The sequence below is a fragment of the Choloepus didactylus genome, chromosome 14, assembly GCF_015220235.1.
Source record: "Choloepus didactylus isolate mChoDid1 chromosome 14, mChoDid1.pri, whole genome shotgun sequence".
Classification (NCBI taxonomy): Eukaryota; Metazoa; Chordata; class Mammalia; order Pilosa; family Megalonychidae; genus Choloepus; species Choloepus didactylus.
The window spans coordinates 79,215,228-79,233,858 of NC_051320.1; the positions used below are offsets into that span (position 1 = coordinate 79,215,228).

Consider the following 18,631-nt stretch of genomic DNA (forward strand, 5'->3'; position numbering starts at 1 on the left):
CCTGGGGCACCTACCTTCCTTTCTGTTTTCTTTTCTTCTTTTAAATTGTATTCCTGTTCCCACCTCACTCCTCAGTTCCTGAAAATCAACGAGAAAACAAAATCAGAGAAAAAAACAAAACCATCCTTTGGCCACACTGGTTTCTTAAACTCACACTGATGCTGACGCTTCCTAATGATCGCTATAACAATATTAGAAAAAGCCAGGTGCTGCCGAGCCTTCCGGACTGGATTTCACAGTCTGCCAGGACACCACGCCCAGATAGTTTAAGGGAAGGCAGGGCATCAAGATGACTGGGGTGACCTACGTGGGACCTGACTCCCAGGGGTGTCAAGCTCCCTGGCAACGTGGGACATGACTCCCAGGGATGAGCCTGGACCCGGCATCGTGGGATTGAGAAAGTCTTCCTGACCTAAAGAGGGAAGAGAAATTAAACAAAATAAAGTTTCAGTGGCTGAGAGCTCTCACACAGAGTCGAGGGGTCACTCTGGAGGCTATTCTTATGCACTACATAGATATCCCTTTTTAGGTTTTAGTGTATTGGAATAGCTAGAAGGAAATACCTGAAACTGTTGAACTGCAACCCAGTAGCCTTGATTCTTGCAGACGATTACATAACTATGTAGCTTGCGTGGTGTGATGGTGTGATTGTGAAAACCTTGTGGCTCACACTCCCTTTATCCAGTGTATGGACAGATGAGTAGAAAAATGGGGACAAAAACTAAATGAAAAATAAGGTGGGATGGGGGGGATGATTTACTTTTTTTTGATTTTGATTTTTTTACTTTATTTTTTTACTTTTTTTTGATTTTTTTTGATTTTGATTTTTTTACTTTTATTTTTTATTCTTATTTTTATTATTTCTGGTGTAAGGAAAATGTTCAAAAATTGATTGGGGTGATAAATGCATAACTATGATGGTGCTGTGAACAGTTGATTGTACACCACAGATGATAGTAGGGTATGTGAATATATCTCAGTAAAACTGAATTTAAAATAAAAAGACGACTGGGGTGATGAAAGCTCCAAAACCCAGTTTTCCTAAGGCCCTCCCTGCCCGTGCTGCCTCGAGCTCAGCCCTCGTGGCCAGAGGAGACTGGGGACAGGAGACCCGCCTTCCTGCCCCTAGTCACCCCCCCTGCTGGCTTCCCTTGACTGCAGTCTTGAGGCTGGATAAATACCATCTCTCCTCTGCTGGATGCCCAGTAATGCTACAACCCCAGCCCTGGGAAGATAGGTGTAGCCAAGTGGTTGCTCTTACTTCTGGGCAGCAGCTCTGCAAGCCTGGGTGCAGTTCACAACCTGGAACCCCCTGAGGATCCTGTGCCTGCAGGGATCCTAAGTGACTACTGTGAGCAGAGCCTCCCACTTCCACCGAGCCGCCCCGCAGGGGATATACAGTATCACCAAAAAATAAGCCTCTGTGGTTTAAGCGCGGAGCTTTTGGAGCTGTTTCCCACTGTCCCGTGATCCAGCCTCTCCCTGCTGATACACTCTCGAAGGCCCAGGCCCTTGAGGCCAGCCAGCTCCTGTGCAAGACGGAATTCCAAAGGCTCCCAGCAGGATGCACTTCCTAAGCGACTATTTCCACCGGGAACAGGACCCCTGGGGTGGCTGACAGCCAGAGCTAGTCCTTATCCATTCGAATCCCACTGAAGTTGGTCTCACCCCCTCTGTAATGCGGCTCTGGGTCATCACCTCCCCTGACCCCTCCAGGCAGGGCCTGCTTGCTGGCTGCCACCCTTAACCTCCAAGTGTGAAGTTCAACAGCACTGAGCACCTCCTCCAGGCCAGTCTGACCCGACTCACACTGCCCTGAAGAAGGCCAGAGCAGCTGGGGGAGGCCTGCAGGCCAGCAACCACCAAGGATCACGGCCCCACAGGGGCCACTGGCACCCGGACGCACACAGGGAGACCTCTCCTCTCCTCCCACCTGCTCCAGGCCCTTCTCTGGGCTGGGGAGGAGGGCAGTCCTGCTGGACCCTGCCGGCCTGCCAGAAAAGTGCCAGAGGCATCTCTGATGGCTCCAGTGTCTGGACTTGATCCAGGAAACTGTTGGACACAGAGAAACTGTCACTCACTTTCTCAGTTTCCTCCTACAGAGATTGTGAGTTTCAGAGAAACTGCTGTCAGAGAATGGAAGTATTGCAGACACATGTGGGTAAGTGTAAACAACCTCCTTCTCATCGACGTTCACCGTGGTCTGCTTGAGACAGACATTGTGCCTCTCGGGGCGCCTGTCCTCCTCCCCTCTGTCGGGTCTGGAGGACCAGCGTGTCCAGCACCTGCGGACTCCAAATGACTTGCAGGCGCAGCCCCGGCCCCGGCAGGCAGAAGGCAGAGGTGCCACGGGGCTGCACAGTGTGTGCAGGACCAAGGGGTGTGGGGGCCTGGAACAAGGCCTGGAGCCACTTTGCACAAATGCACGGTCTGCCCCCTAGGTTGGGCAAGGGGGCCTTTTGCAAATGCACACAAAGACACATTCCAGCCCAGCAGCCCTGGCTTTGCTAACAGATTTCCAGGCCCTTCCATGAGATGGTTGCTAGTGAAGAACCCCCGACTCCCTGAACCCCATTCTCCCTGTCTAACCTGAAAGGCACAAGCCAGGTCTCTCCCTACAACTCTTCAGGAATGCAGAGGACCTGTGGACTAAGGAAAGAGGGCAGCCAAGAGAAAAAGAAATGAAGAAAACAGCCCTGTTCACTGGAAGGCTCTGGTTTGAAAGGGTAGGCAACCCATGGGGGCTGGGGGCCCAGGGGCCCAGGGCACTGCAGCTTTATACATCCCCAGAGGGCATCCCTGCCTCCCACTGTTTGCCCTCCATACCCGCAATGCTTGATGAGACGCACATTCCTCTCCAGCTCTCTGCTGGACAACTGACGGCTGAGTCATCGCACTTGGCCTCCTGAGATCCAGAATGCGTGTCTCCACCAGCGTAGCCAGCGGGCTGCTCCCGGTGCTGCTCTTTAAGAACCGATGTGGATGGGCCCCGGGGCTGCCTGATCTTTCCTTCCTAATACCCACGTGTCATCTCCTCCTGGAGCTTGGCAGCTGCGAAGTGGCAAATCCAGAACTCTTGCGCTGGGAGGCCCCGCCTCAGACACAGCACAAGGGAAGTCTGGCTAATCTTTCCCTGCTTGTATTGCTCTATCCCAAATCCTTGATTTGCAGCTAAAGAGGGAGGCAGAGCCCCGCGGGGCTGGCCTGGAGGAGGTCAGCCTTGGTTGCACTGCCTTCCACGCCAGAAGGCCTGACTGCATGCTTTTATAGTCATGCACTTGGCCTCCTCCGGGCCAGGGCTGAGCAGATGTGAACTGGCACAGAGCGCATGAAGAGTCTTGCTCCCTCTGTGGTTTGTTTTTCCCTAATCTGGTTTGTTGGGTCTGAGAGAGAATGACAGGAGGAATGAAGGGGAGGCATAGGAGCTGAGACATGAAGGCGAAGAGTCAGTGGGGCAAAAAGTGTCAGCAGGACTTTTTCCTTCCTGCATGTTCTCAGGAAGACTCTGTTCCCTGTCTTTTCCAGCTTCTGGAGGCTGCCTGCATTCCTTGGCTTGTGGTTCCTTCCTCCCTCTTCAAAACCAGGAGCTCAGCATCTCTCTGACCCTGCTTCTGCTGCTACATCTCTTTCTCTGACTCACTCCTTCCGGGTCCCTCTTCCATTGCATCCACTGGAGAGTCCAGGATGCTCTTCCTATCTCAAGTCAGCTGATTAGCCACCTGAATTCCCCAATGCCAAATAAGGCAACATATTCACAGGTTCTAGGGACTGGGATGTGAACATCTGGGACGGGGGCTGGCATTATTCTCCTTACTCTGGTGTCTCATGGCAAGGACAGAGCTGGCCCTAGAGAACAAGAAGGGCCTGGAATCAGGAAGTGATCCTTTCCGGGTATCTCTCCCATTTTTTTCTCTCTGCAGACCTGCTCTGTCTGCAACTCAGTCCACTTGGCAGAACACGGCCACCCACAGCTTTTGAGCCCGTTGGTTTCAGACCCATAGGGAGACTCTTTCATTTCAAAATCTCCAGGAGAAAACCTGATTGGCCCAGCATGGGTCAGGCAAGCCCCCCCCCTCCCTTCTCCAATCAGTCAGGGACATTAAGTACAGAAAAGGGTAAGGAAGGGTGAGCCCCAAGCACACAGATGCCTGGCCTGTATTTCTCCTGATCTCTTCAGCAAGTTTTCCCAGATGGCCACACTTCTACTGGGAAGGCAGAATTGGAGCCAGGTTGTACAGGCTCTGGGAACACTCACTTCAACTTCTGCCTGTACACAGCAGCTTAGCTGGGTCCAAAGCACTAATCGAAGGCCCCGTTAGCAAGAGATCAGGGTCAGGCAAGGAGGAATGAGCCGGTGTGCCTGGCTGTGTGCCTGGCTTCCCCGTGCAGTCTGCCACAGTCAGAGCTTAGTCAGTGCTCTCTGGTTTGTTTTTTTATGATTAAGACCCGGGAAAGCAGTGTGTAAATTGCTTTCATAGGTGAAATTTCAGAAGACCTAGAAAGCTGCTATTTAAAACAATCTCTTACCGTAAACGGTAGCCTTGGATTTGCTTCATAGAATTTTACTCAAGTTCTTCCCAAAGCGAAGCACATCTTTGCTGATGTGGTACCACCCAGGTGGGCAGGGGACACCTCTGCTGGCAGTGGGGCTTGCTGGGCCCCTCATGCTTCATGCTGCCTCTGCCAGGGCCTGAGCTCCAGGAGGGCAGCAATGGGCAGAAGGCACAGCATGTACACAAGGCTGAACTCCTTCCGTAAGCCACAGAGCTTATGATCCAACAGGGAGGAATTATGCACAATGAATTATTTCATTGTAGCTCCAATAAGCACTTTGGGTAGGGGGGGAAGCACAGGGTGATAGGATAACATTTTGAGGGGGACCTGAGCAAGACTGGGGATCAGGGACATCTTGTCTGAGAGTGACAGCTGAAGGCTGCGACTGGCAGGAAGGGGGTGGCAGACCACAAGGGAGAATGTTCCTGGTGGAGGTAACTGGATGGGCGAAGGGCTTGGGTGGGAGGGAGCCTGAAGAGTGCAAGGACAGGAGGAAACCAGAGTAGCCCCAGTACCACAGCGAGCAGCGCAAGCTGAGGCTGGTGGGCCAGGGCCAGACCACGTGGGGCTTCACGACCTCAGGAAGGATCTGGGAAATCAGGAAGGGTTTTGAGAAGGATCTTTTTTTTTATAAGATCCCTTGGGCTACAGTACACAGATTAGATAGGAGGGCTGTACGAGTATAAAGGACAAAGGACTCTCATCTGCTTAAATACTCAGGCTAAAGATCCCTCCTTGGTAGAAAACGTTGAGAATAGGCTTTTGGAGCGTCCAGAGGCAAGACTGCAAGGAATTTCCCTTTGGTCCCAATCCCATCCACCTGGGGTGTGGACAGTCACTTCTGTGGTACACAGCTGTTCACCTTCTGAGGGATTCAGTCACTGACGAGAGGGTGGTGGTATCTGAATAGGCAGGCCCGAAGATTTTTCTTCAGCACAATCATGGCTCGATTAATTACCTTCACCAACTGCTGGAAATGATCATGATGGCTTCTGTGTGATGAAACCCAGAGGTGCACGGTCTTCCCAGGTCCCTTTGTTGCCCTCCATTACGGCTGAGGCATCCAAGTTCAGGAGGCTGGGTTCTCACATCAACACACCACTACCAGGAAAGTGGAGTGGGACGGGAGTGAGGATGTGAGCGGGATTCATGAAGACCACTCAAGAAGTTCAGGATAGTATAGACAAGTGGTCTGCCAGGAAGGCCAGAGGTCAAAAGCAAAAAAACATGGGCCAGGCAGGCATCTGGACTAAGATGAAGACCAGAGGCCGAGAGAGGCTATGGAAGAAAAGGGCATTTCCAGGGGGCCTAGGTGAGCGGGAGACAGGGGTGTAGCTACAAAAACACAAACAAAAAGAAAACCACAGGCAGGCTTTCAGTTTGCCTCAGCACTGCATCAGATCTGTGCAGTATTAATCTTTGCACCAACAAAATAAGATGCTGGCTAATTAATTCAGCAATTCTGCTCAACAAGTATTTATTGAGATGCCAGGTTATTTTGCCCTCGGGATTCTAATTTGAACAAAATAGTCATGGTCCCTGATTTTACCAAGTTTCAAGTCTGTAATGGAAAACAAACAGGCAATTTCAATACAGAATAGGGATTGATATGGGAGTAAAAGGGCAGTAAAGGAACACAAAATGGGGAGACCTAACACTGGCTGGCGTTTAGGAAGACTTCTGGGAAGCTAAATCTAAGTTGACACCTGAAGGATGCATATGAATTAGCCATATGGTGGGGGCTGGGGAGAGGTTCCAGACTGAGAGCTGCATGTGTGGAGGCCTAAAGGCCTAAGGTATGGGACATTAAAGGTGGGGAGCAGTGGCAGATGAAACCCTAGGTAGGTGTCTGAGGGACTTTGGCAAGCCACATTAGAGTTTGAGCCCTATTCTGAGGGCAATCCACAATTAGAACATAAACTTCATGAAAACGAGTGTCTCCACAGCAACTGCACAATGCTTGGTACCAAAAGAGGAGTTCAAAAAGATTGTTAAATGACTGACTGATGGACAGAAGGGAAAATTTTAGGTTGTATATAAATTACCAGAATAAAATTGACTGACCGAATGGCTGGCTGGCAATGGGGAGCTGTTGAGGGATTTTCATAATTTTTAATGGTTCCTAAAACAAGTGTCTATTAATCACACAAAAGCTCTTATTTCACATTAAGAGATAAAGGCTAAACTTGTTGGTCATGCTAGCAAGCTTATACTACAAAAGTAATCAAAACATAAACAAAATCAGATCTCCCTGATTTTACAGGAAAGGGAGAAGCAAGCAGGAAGACCATGCAAGAGAAATCCTGATGAATTAACCATTTTGCTGGAATTCTCTACTGAGAACTGCCTCTACTGAGAAAAATCAAATACAAGCTGTGCGGGACAACATCTGACGAAGTTTTTTGGTTTATTTTTTTAATATTTTAGACACTTAATACATGCTACATGCTATCATTTAGATTATTGTCACTAGTAATTCTGAGTTGTGCTAAACCTGCGGTATTCCAAGTATAATTCTCTGGCCTTTTATCTTTACTGTACCACCATCAAATAAGAATCCACTGATCACATATCTCACTTCTTCATGCCTGTGGTTGAATCATAGCATCCAACATTAAAAATTTCAGGAATTGTCTGTGCACAGCCTGCTTAACAAATCAAACTGGGTTCAGATGTTTGATACATGGGCAGAGACAAAAATTCAGGTAAAAGAAACAGGAAGTGATCACTTTAGAAATAGTGTACTAGCACATGGTCTGACCAGTCATTAGAAGTTAAATTTGTGCCATTTAAAAGCCTCAGGCCTCAGGTCAAATTACTTTCAGGAAATGCATAGTCAGGCTGAGGGTACAAATCAAGAAGAATGCAGAAGCAAAGAAATCAGAATATTGGCGTCCCATGACATTGTAATTTGTCGATCTTATTTATAGCTCTCTGGGCCGGCACTTCTTGTCTATGTGGCTCATCCAACTGAGTAACCCAGATCTTTGTCCAGGACAGCTCTGAGCTGTTTAGCATGCCCTTGTCAAACCATGGTTGCTTCATCTGTACTTGGCACCAGTGTCTGCTAAAACAAGGTTGGATGACTACTTACTAACAGATTATTACTTCTTGCTGAAACAAAGGCATTTGGAGAAACTGGAGGGTGCCCTCTTTGGAGGGGAGTAATTTTTACTGTTTGAGCAGCCCGTTGGCTAATGCACATTAATTGTGGCCCCTGTAGCCTTTTTTTCCTTTTTTCCCTTTCGATATCTGAATGTATCCTTGCTGATCTGTTCTATATTTGTCAAGGACCTTTTCTTTTCCTAGAGCTGTTTAGTAGTACCCTAAGTTTGAATGTGTGGTTTTCTCTTTATCATCTTTCTTCAAAATGTTGGACGAAGTGTTGTAAATTAAGGATGGATATGGTCTTCTAGCTTATTTTTTCCTTCTGAACATCTAGTATTTCCGATTATAGACCACAAACAAAAACAGGTGGCATCCATAGTAAGGCCTAATTCTGAATATTCCTGAAAAGTGGTTTCTAATCGGTGCCAGATTCATCACATCCTTATCAACAGGATTGGTTTACCCCCAATCAACATGAGGGTAGCAATCTTTAGGGTTAGGCTTCAAAAGTTTTGTTTTTCCTATTTCTAGGGCTTCAGAGAAAAATCAAGAGTGGTGAAGTTCTAGGTCTAATGGTAAGTGGGACCTGGATGTTTGGTTTATTTTTAAATTTCAGTTCTCATAAAGGAGCTCATTCATCCCAGATAATTTATCAAGTAAGATAATGGCCCTTCGTATGTGAAGAGGATGCTGTAGGTTGTGATTATCCTTTGTGTGGCTGAAAGGAGAGGATCATCACCCTGTGAGAGGGTGCTCCATGGCTCTCTCGTGTTTCTGCGTATCTTGTGAGTAAGGCACCAAATGCTCTTCCACTTTTCAAGGATGTTTGTATAGCAAACAGCCCTAAAAAACAGCTAGGGCAAACAAGCCTAATGCTCATTATAAAAGATTTGGGTTTTCCTAAGCTCAGGGCTCCTCTCCTGGGGTGCACCCTCTGCATGTGCAGGCACACACCTGTGCTGCCCCCTTGGGACTTGGGAGCAAGAGCAACTGATGTAAATACGCTGAAGCTTATACTGTCACTGGGCCACGAGTAATAAAGTCCTTTGTCTCCAATCCAGGAGTCTCACGTCTTCTATGGAGCTGTGGCAGCCTAACTTATTAGCCAGCAAGTAGGGTAAAATCCCAGACTCTTCACAGTTCTTGACACATCCTTCTTAGAAATGTTTTACTAGCATATTACAGCATTCTTGGTCATCCCTGATTGATTTACCTAAACAATGTGGACTCTCACATGGCTGATTAGGGTATAGTAACTATTTTTAAAAAGATCACAAAACCTAAAATCCTCTTTCACACATTTTCCAACCAGTATCTTCTAAAGCGTTAGCAGGTATCAAAAAGACCTAAGAGAGTGAATACCAAACATCTATAAAAGAAAACAACAACAAAAAAAATCAAGACACCAAATTCAGTAAAAATAATTGGTGAGAAAAGCCATTTTAATAAAACATAACCATTTTTAATCACCATATTCCATTATTAGCAATGGCTCCTGTCTGAGGTAAACAAGCACAATTAGCAAAGTACAAGATGTTTTCTATTTTATTTTTAAGTGGACCACTAAGCCAAGATTTGTCTCTCTGTATGGAAGTGATTTTCAAGGGGACAGAAATGGTCTTTGATCTTTTTGAACCATTTGTCCTCAAATTCTTTTGAAGATGCAATCACCAATGCAGCCAAGGCTGCAGAGTCTACACACTTCACCTCCGCATGAACTTCATCTTTTATTTTTTCTGGAATGATATCTTCTCCCATAACCTGTAATGGGGGTGGGATGGGGGAGGGGGAGATGGCCCCAATAAAAGAGGCAGCAGACATGAAATGAAAGACCATGTTATTCATCAATTGTAAAGGCTTTCATACAGAAGTAGAAAATACTTTGGTAGCCAGGGGACATATTAAAAAAGATGTTTCCTCAGAAGTAGTGATCCAAGGTCCACATATGTGGACTTTACTCTCATCCTCCCCTGGGTGAAAGAATCACAAATTACAAATGTGGCAACAGTATTATTCCACCTAGGCATTGTACTGAGTCACCTGTTTGTATCAAAGAGCACAGTCCGTTGGCAAGAAATCACCTGTGAGTGCATCTCCCTCCTTGACCCAGAAAAAGACTCCAGTCCCTCTATAAATGTCACTGTTTGAATCTCAGGGACTCAAGGAGCATGTTGACCCAAAGAAGGCACAATACTGCTCCCTACTGGTCAGAATGAGGCCCACACAAACACAGGGTCAGGGCCCCAGAACAGTAAACTGGATTCTGGGTTATTCTCTCTGAACAACATCCACAAAGTTAAAGGGTAGAAAGCTTATACCTGAACCCACCAGGAGGTCGGCCCCAACTTTGTTAAGGATGGTGAGCTAAAATTAAGTTCCAAAACATTTCATACCATTTGCATGAGAGGTTATGTAGCCATTTGGCAGGGATGTCATTTGGGAATTTAAGCCACATGGATTTGGACTAGATGATCTCTGAGGTTCCTGCAAACCCTGAGTTCAGTGTGCTTCTGAAAATGGGTATCATAAGGTATCAGAAGCAAACTCAAAGAATGGTTTCTACTGGCTTTAAATCTTCAAAGACTATATAATGGCTGAGGATAGAAGAGATGAGGTACATGGCTTAAGCAGGCAACAAGCAGCATAAATTTATAAAAGCATGGTATTTCATCAATTCTAAGATACTTTTTGAAATGTATTTAACACCTTTGAACTCAAGATGTGTCTCATAACCACTGGTATGCCATAGCTTTTTTTTTTTCAGTGGCACCAAAATAATGAAGTGTTTTATATTTATGACTTTTTGGATTCAATGTGAAATTCAGTATTTTAAAATCTGGGATAAAACACCAAAATAATCTTTCTTTAAAAAAATAGAGAGAACTTAATATAATAACAATATCCAAACAACGTAATACTCCAAATAGAGACACGGCATTCACAGATGTCAAAAAGTCTGCTAAAATATTTAGCTACTTAAAATTTTAAAACCTCAGTCTGCCAAAAATTATCATAAAATACTGCAACACATAAAAAGTAAGTCTAATATAGAGAGGACTCTTAAAATTAATAAAGAAAACAAAAACATACTAATAATCAAAAAAGCATGATTAAGCAATTCACAAAACACAAATGGCCAATAAACATAATTTTAAAATGTTCATCTCAGTAGTAATCAAAGAAATAAACATTGATACAAAAAAGTCATATTTTTACCTACCAAATTTGTAGATCTTAAAAAGTAATAATATTAAGTTGAAGTATACAAAATTGCTATCATTTTAGGTAAAAAATGACTGAATACTGACAATTTCACATGGTTCGATTCTAATATCTAGGATTGAGGTAAAAAAAACTGGTACTCTCAATACACTGCTGGAGGATATGTAAATTGAACAAACCTTTCTGAATAACAACTTGGAAATGTGTGTCAAGTCTTTAAAATATTCACATACTGTGCCAGTTTGAATGTATTGTGTCCCCCAAACACCAATATCTTTGATGTAATCTTGTGTGGGCAGATGTTATCAGTTTTGATTAGATTTCTTTGAGTGTCTCTTTGGAATGTGCCCCACCCAGCTGTGGGTGATGACTCTGAGATACTCCCATGGAGGCATGGCCCCACCCATTCAGGGTGGGACTTGATCAGTGGAGCCATATAACTGAGCTGACTCAAAGAGAAGGAACTCAGTGCAGCTGGAGTGATGTTTTGAAGAGGAGCAAGCTTGCTAGAGAGGAATGTCCTGGGAGAAAGCCATTTTGAAACCAGAACTTTGGAGCAGATGCCAGCCACATGCCTTCCCAGCTAACAGGTTTTCCGGACACCACTGGCCATCCTCCAGTGAAGGTACCTGATTGCTGATGTGTTACCTTGGACATTTTATGGCCTTAAGACTGTAACTGTGTAACCCAATAAACCCCCTTTTATAAAAGCCAATCCATCTCTGGTGTTTTGCATTCTGGCAGCATTAGCAAACTGCAACACATACTATTTCTAATAATCTATTCTAAAAGGGACAAAGGCATACACTGATTTATTTGCAACCAAAAACTGGACTGCCATTCAGTTATAAAAAGTTATGTACTCAAAGGATATTTAAGAAAAAAAAACATTTAAGGACAGAGGGTCATGCTCACATTACAACACTAAGTGAAGATAACAGAGTATAAAACAAAAGGCATAGTATAATCCCAATGATGGCCTACTCGTTTGTCTTTTTTTTAAAAGCGCCACATTGCTCAGGTGGAGAACTACAATCAGCAGATTTACTGAGCATGGTAGAAGACACAAATGTGTTTAAGAAATGGTCTCACTCAGAAGGAATCTAGACTCTAGTAGAAGATAAGACATATTCTTGTATTGTTTTTTAGTGCCCAAAGAGTTATCTAGTCAAACAATCACTTCTATGTGAGCTCAGAGGAAACAGAAATGATCAGACCAGGTCATTCAGAGAAAGCTTCCTGGAGATCTGGGAGTTCAGCTGAGTCACTGAGGATGAGAAGAGTAAAGAAGTGGACAAGGAAATACCCATGACAAGTCTGTCAGGCACAGGTATATTTAGTTTGGTGGAAGCAAAAGATCTGTGTAAGGAATTACTAGATAAGTTTGGGGTTACACTCTGTAAGGCTTTGAATGATCATTATTAAGAAGACCTGACTTCAGAAGTAATGTTTACTGTTTAAGCAAGCAGGTAATATGGTCAAAGCAATGTTTAAAGAAAATTAGCCCAGCAGCAAGGTTCAAGATAGATTTAAAGGGAATAGTCAAGGAGGTGGGGAGAGAATGCCAGGAGGTCACTGTGACAGGAGGCGCTAAGGGCTGGGGCTAGGGCACTAGCAGAGGAAGAGAAATGAGAGGTGGACCCTGAAGTTAGGGTGGGCGTGGCATCTGGCTGGAGGCAAGAAATTAGAGAGGAAGGGGCTCAAAGCTAGTAAGGTTCCGGTGCTGGATAAAAGAAGAATGACAGCATCTATGAAAAAAAATTGTCTAGAAGAAAGAGATGGTTCTCTCCAATTCATTCCTGCTTCCTCTCAACAAATATTTACTGATGGCCAAGTCTATGAAAGACACCAGACTCAGTGCTAGGCACTCAGGGGAAAAGAAAGATTGACTGCCAATGTTTCGATGAGTAGTTCCATTTTAGACATTCTGTACTTGAAGTAACAGTAGAATAATCAAGGGGAAACCATCAGTAGGTAATTAATTAGAGAGGTGAGATAAGTGTTCCAGAGATGGGAATAGAGATACACAGACTGGAGAGTAATGCATCCAAAGGAGTGTGGTTATGATTTCTGTGGGAGAAAGGCAGAGAGAACAGAGAACCTGTGTCAATTTAGATATATTATGTCCCCCAAAAAGCCATGTTCTTTAATGCAATCTTGTGGGGGCAGACTGATTAGTCTGTTAATTAGGATGGAAATGTTTGATTAAATTATTTCCATGGAGATGTGGACTCCACCCATTCAGGGTAGGTCTTAATTACATCATGAGAGTACTTTAAAGAGGCTCACACAGAGAGCAGAGAGGACAGAATGCCCCAAGAGATGCTAGATGATGCTTAGAGATGCTTGGAGATGCAGAGAGAAGGACATCTGGAGTTGCTAAACTAAGACAAACCCAGAGACATTTTGGAGAAAGTCATTTTGAAACACAACCCAGGAGCAAAGAACAGTAGATGCCAGTCCCATGCCTTCCTGGCTGACAGAGGTGTTCCAGATGCCATCAGCCATTCTTCAGTGAAAGTATCCTCTTGTTGATGCCTTAGTTTGGACACTTTTATGGCCTTAGGACTGTAAATTTGTAATCAAATAAATCCCCTTTATAAAAGCCAATCAATTTCTGGTATTTTGCATAACAGTAGCACTAGCAAACCAAAATAGAACCCAATTTAAACCTTAGAGAATGTCATTACTTAAGACACAGAAGAAACTAGTGGAGTCCCAAGATGCAGAAAAACATTAAGAAATATAGGAGAAAAACAGACTAGTGAAGCCTCTCAGAAATAAAGAGAAGAGGGTCAGTCTCAGGGATGAGCTTGGCCCTGTCATCATGGGCTTGAGAAAGCCTTCTTGGACCAAAAGGGGGAAGAGAAATGAAACACAATAAAGTTTCAGTGGCTGAGAGATCCCAAATAGAGTTGAGAGGTGATTCTGGAGGTTATTCTTATGCATTATATAGATATCCCTTTTTAGTTTTTAGTGTATTGGAAAAGCTAGAAGAAAATACCTGAAACTGTTGAAATGCAACCCAGTAGCCTTGATTCTTGAAGATGAATATATAACTATGTAGCCTACACAGTACGACTGTGATTGTGAAACTTTGTGGCTCCCACTCCCTTTATAAAGATGAATATAAAAATGAGGACAAAAAGTAAATGAATAATAGGGAGGGATGGAGGGTATGGGATGTTTTGGGTGTTATTTTTTTACTTTAACTTCTATTCTTATTCTTTTTTGTGTGTGGTAATGAAAACGTTCAAAAATTGTGGTGATGAATGCACAACTATATAATGGTACTGTGAACAACTGATTGTACACCATGCATGACTGTATGGTACGTGAATATAGCTCAATAAAATTGAATTTAAAAAAAATGAGTGGTCAATAGTTACAAATGCTATAGAAAGATGAAGGTAAATAAAGACTAAGGAAAGGCTTAGGGAAACTTACAAGAGACAGAGCACCTGTGCACATCTGTGGGCTGGTGCAAGGGAAGAACTGTAAAAGGCTGAAAGAGAATAGATAGGAGAGCATGGACTTGGGAAAAGGAGTCACAATGAGAGTTAGTTTGGCTTTGGGAAGTATGCAATAGGCATTTCTTGAAAGAATGAAGGTAGGAGGGACATGGATAGAGAGTTATTCTCAGGGGAAAAGTACTTAAACTGTCCAGTTTCAATTATATGCTGAAAGGAAGTAGCATGAATAACTTAAACACATAATCTACAAATGCTATCTTAGACATTTCAACATCTTCTTTCACCAAAATTCAGCTTTTTAAAAACAGCTATTGAAAAGTTAAAAAACATAAAAAAACAAAAAAGCTGAAAAAGAGCCCAGACTTCAATCAGTGACATGAATGAAGCAGATCTGGTTAAGACTAGGGCAAACCGGGCCAAAGGGTAAAGGTAGAAACTGGCTGTGTTTTAAAACTTCAACTTCCATGTGAGACCAAGGGAAGAGATATCTATTTGGTGCAAGATCTATATTTTCTAAACAGTATAACTCTACAGTCAGTTTGTTAAACTCCACAATTACATGGAACTTTGAATAGGAAGTGAGATATGGTAGGTTAGTACAGGTTAGAGTGAAAATAGTGACACATCCCAAAGTAATTTGAGCAGAGAATAAAAATATATTTACAGGGCCCCCGAGGAGCTAGGGGAAAGTGCGGAAGTGTTGGACTTCCTCACCTGGACTGATGTTGATGTTGTCACGAACAGTAGAACTGGTGATTTGATGTGCTGAGCCCTCTATCATGCGACTTGCCCTTAAGAAGCTTGGGACTGCAAAGGAGAGGCTAAACTTGCATATAATTGTGTCTAAGAGTCTCCCCCTGAGTATCTCTTTGTTGCCCAGATGTGGCCCTCTCTCTCTCTCTAACTGAGCCACCTCGGCAGTGAACTCACTGCCCTCCCCTCTACATGGGACCTGACTCCCAGGGGTGTAAATCTCCCTGGCAATGCAGGATATGACTCCCCGGGAAGAATTTGGACCCGGTATCGTGGGATTGAGAATATCTTCTTGACCAAAAGGGGGATGCAAAATGAAACGAAATCAAGTTTCAGTGGCTGAGAGATTTCAAATGGAGTCGAGAGGTCACTGGTGGACATTTTTATGCACTATACAGATAACACCTCTTAGGTTTTTATGTATTGGAATAGCTAGAAGTAAATACCTGAAACTATCAAACTCCAACCCAGTAGTCTGGACTCCTGAAGACGATGTATAACAATGTAGCTTACAAGTGGTGACAGTGTGACTGTGAAAACCTTATGGATCACACTCTCTTTCTGTAGTGTATGGATGGATGAGTAGAAAAATGGGGACAAAAACTAAATGAAAAATAGAGTGGGATGGGGGGGATGATTTGGATGTTCTTTTTTATTTTTATTTTTTATTCTTATTTTGATTCTTTCTGATGTAAGGAAAATGTTCAGAAACAGATTGTGGTACTATATGATGGTACTGTGAACAGCTGATTGGCACCATGGATGACTGTATGGTATGTGAATATATTTCAATAAAAATGAATTTAATTTAAAAAAAAAAATGCAATGCATGATCCCAGGCTGGAGATAATATTGGAAGAGTAGAACCCAAAAGGACATTTTTGGGTCATATGAAAAAATTGGAATATAGACTATAAGCTTTATATCAATTCCATAACTGTACCTGAATTCCATAACTGCACTTAAGGTGGTACATAAATGAATATCCTTGTTCTTAGGAAATGTACATGGATGTTTTAAGTGTTCAAGGAAGATGATATATACAACCTAATCTCAAATGTTGAGAAAATAGGTAGATAAATATATAGACCAATATTTAGATGGATAGAAGGATTTAACAAATGTGGCAAAATGTTCAAACTAGGTGGATCTAGTGTCTAGGTGGGGGGTTTGTTGGAGTTCTCTGTACAGGCTTTGTATTATTTTTGCAAATATTCTGTAAATTGAAATTATTTTAAAATAAAAAGTTAAAAAAAGAAAAAAAAGTTAAAAAACAAAGCAAACAAAAAAAATTTGAATTTCTCTGCGACTATCAAAGTAGTGGAGCAGAAAGAAAATGGACCTGGGACTGGAAAACACGGGCTCCAATCCAGCTCTGCCACTTACAGTCTGACCTTCAGCAAATCACCACCTCTTCAAGCCATAGTACCCACACTACCCTATCTCACAGGCTGTTACGAGGATGAATGAAGAAAACAAGCAAAAACAAACAAACAAAAAAACTGCAGCACAAACCTGAGTCTTTGTTGATTGTCTTATCCAACATGGAAACAAAGAATTATTGGCCATTTATGATGTTCAAGCAGGCAGGCACTAATAGCACTGACAAGTAAGTGAAGCCCAGCCTGTCTCCTATCACACTGCAGGGTTAACAGTGTTGTAGAGGCTGCTTTCGGTGACTGTTAAATGATCAAAGGCACATAAAGGAGGGAGACAGAAGTTCTTCAGCAGATAAGATGTGGCTGTTTTTTTAAAAATGATAGTGGAGCCAAGAAAAATATCTATGATGCCTCATTGCACATAAACCCTAGGGGATTCTCACCTCAGAAATCAACAGCAAAGTTTCTTCTCTGAAGTTGAACCCTTTCATTTTATCTTCAATTTCCTGCTGAGTCCTCAAGTTCCTCTCCAAAGCAAATGATGCCTGCTGAGATTGGGTAAGCTGAAGCAAAAGCCTGAAAAACAGAAAGGTTCCAATGTGTAGGCTCCACAGGAAGGGAAGCTGTGAGGAAATGCTCATATACAGCACATACATTCAGCTGGTTGTCAGTCCTGCCAGGCTGAAAAGAAGGTACCCTTTTTCCAGTCGACCAAGATGGTGGCAAAAGATGCTCTAGGGTGCTGACCCCCCAACAACTAGAAAAAACTGGCAAAACCATCTTCCTCAAAACTCTGAAGAACAGTTAAAGGGCTGCAGTGACTGGCAGTTTTAAATAAGAGAGGCTCATGGCACCCTTCCTGGCTCCTCCCCTACCCCTTCTCTGGTGTGGTGTGGCACCAGCCTGTGCTCTCATTGTGGGCTCTTGGCCCTGTTCTAGAGGGAGCAGAGTAACCCCTATGTGCATGCTGGGGTGCCTGCATGTCAGTGCCAATCAGGTGGCAGCCTGAAAGATCCAACCAGGACACTTGCCTCTGGCTCACCCTCCTAGAACTTGCCCTGGAGGAAGAAGCAGTTTGTAGACAGCTAAAGCTGTGTAAGTGACAATTAAGTCAAAGTGACCTGCAGCAAAGGATTACAGGCTTCAGGACATGCAATAGAGTACCTAGGCGGGGGAGAGAAGTCTATTTTTTATGGTGTAGAGGAGATATTAGGATTCCTGTAACCGGGGAAATTCTAAGGCCATGAGCAATATCATCCAAGGACAAGACTCAGGCTCAAAAAAGAAAAGACCCTGCACTTCACTTTCACCTCAGGCCAATCTGGGTAGGAGGGCTAACTCCTGAAGGAGAGTATCAGCCAATGCAGAGCCAATTTGCAAAGACTGTGAAAGGTTTTTTTTTTTTTTCGCATTTGTTTCTGTTAGCTCCTAGCACTTAAGGAAATCTCTGCTACAGCACTAAATTTGGATACAAACTTAAGGAATAGACAGCTCAGAGACTAAATCCCAGAGTTAACACTGTAAAATATTAAAATGTATACTGTGCAACAAAAGATTACAAGACAAAGAAAGAAACAAGAAATGATGGCTCATCCAAAGAAAACAAGATAAAAATTAAGACACCATCAAATAACACCAGATTTTGGACATACAGGATAAAGACTTTTTAAAAATTATCCTCAATATGGTCAAGTAGATAAAGGAAAACATGGAGAAGGTAAAGGATATCATAAATGAGATGAATAATATGATAATTTCAATATAGAAACAGAAATTCTAAAAAGGAATCAAGCAGAAATACTAGAGTTGAAGACAATAACTGAAATGAAAATTCCCTACTGGGTTTCAACAACAGATTGGAGCTGGCAGAAGAAAGAATCAGTGAAACTGAAGACAAATGAAATGATTCAGGTTGAGGAGCAAGAAGAAAAAAAGAATTAAAAAAAAAAAAAGTGACAGAGACCTGTGGGACACCAACAAATGTACCAATATATGCCTTATGAGAGACCCAGAAGGAGAAGGAGAGAAAGGAGAAGAGGAATAATCAAAGAAACAATGGCAGAAAAGTTCCCAAATTTAATAAAAGACATGAATATATTCGAGAAGCCCACTGAACCCCAAACAGGATATACTGGAAGAGAA

The 18,631-nt window shown here is 43.3% G+C and overlaps 1 protein-coding gene across 1 annotated transcript in view; it reads right to left on the minus strand.

Moving 5' to 3' along the window:
• Positions 1-9,072: 9,072 nt before the first annotated feature.
• The window catches only part of C14H8orf76 (chromosome 14 C8orf76 homolog), a 37,308-nt gene continuing 27,749 nt past the window's right edge, over positions 9,073-18,631 (minus strand). The window contains 2 exon segments of the mRNA XM_037802823.1: positions 9,073-9,423; positions 16,933-17,065. Coding sequence (XP_037658751.1) covers positions 9,226-9,423; positions 16,933-17,065 — 331 coding nt within the window. The 3' untranslated portion in view covers positions 9,073-9,225.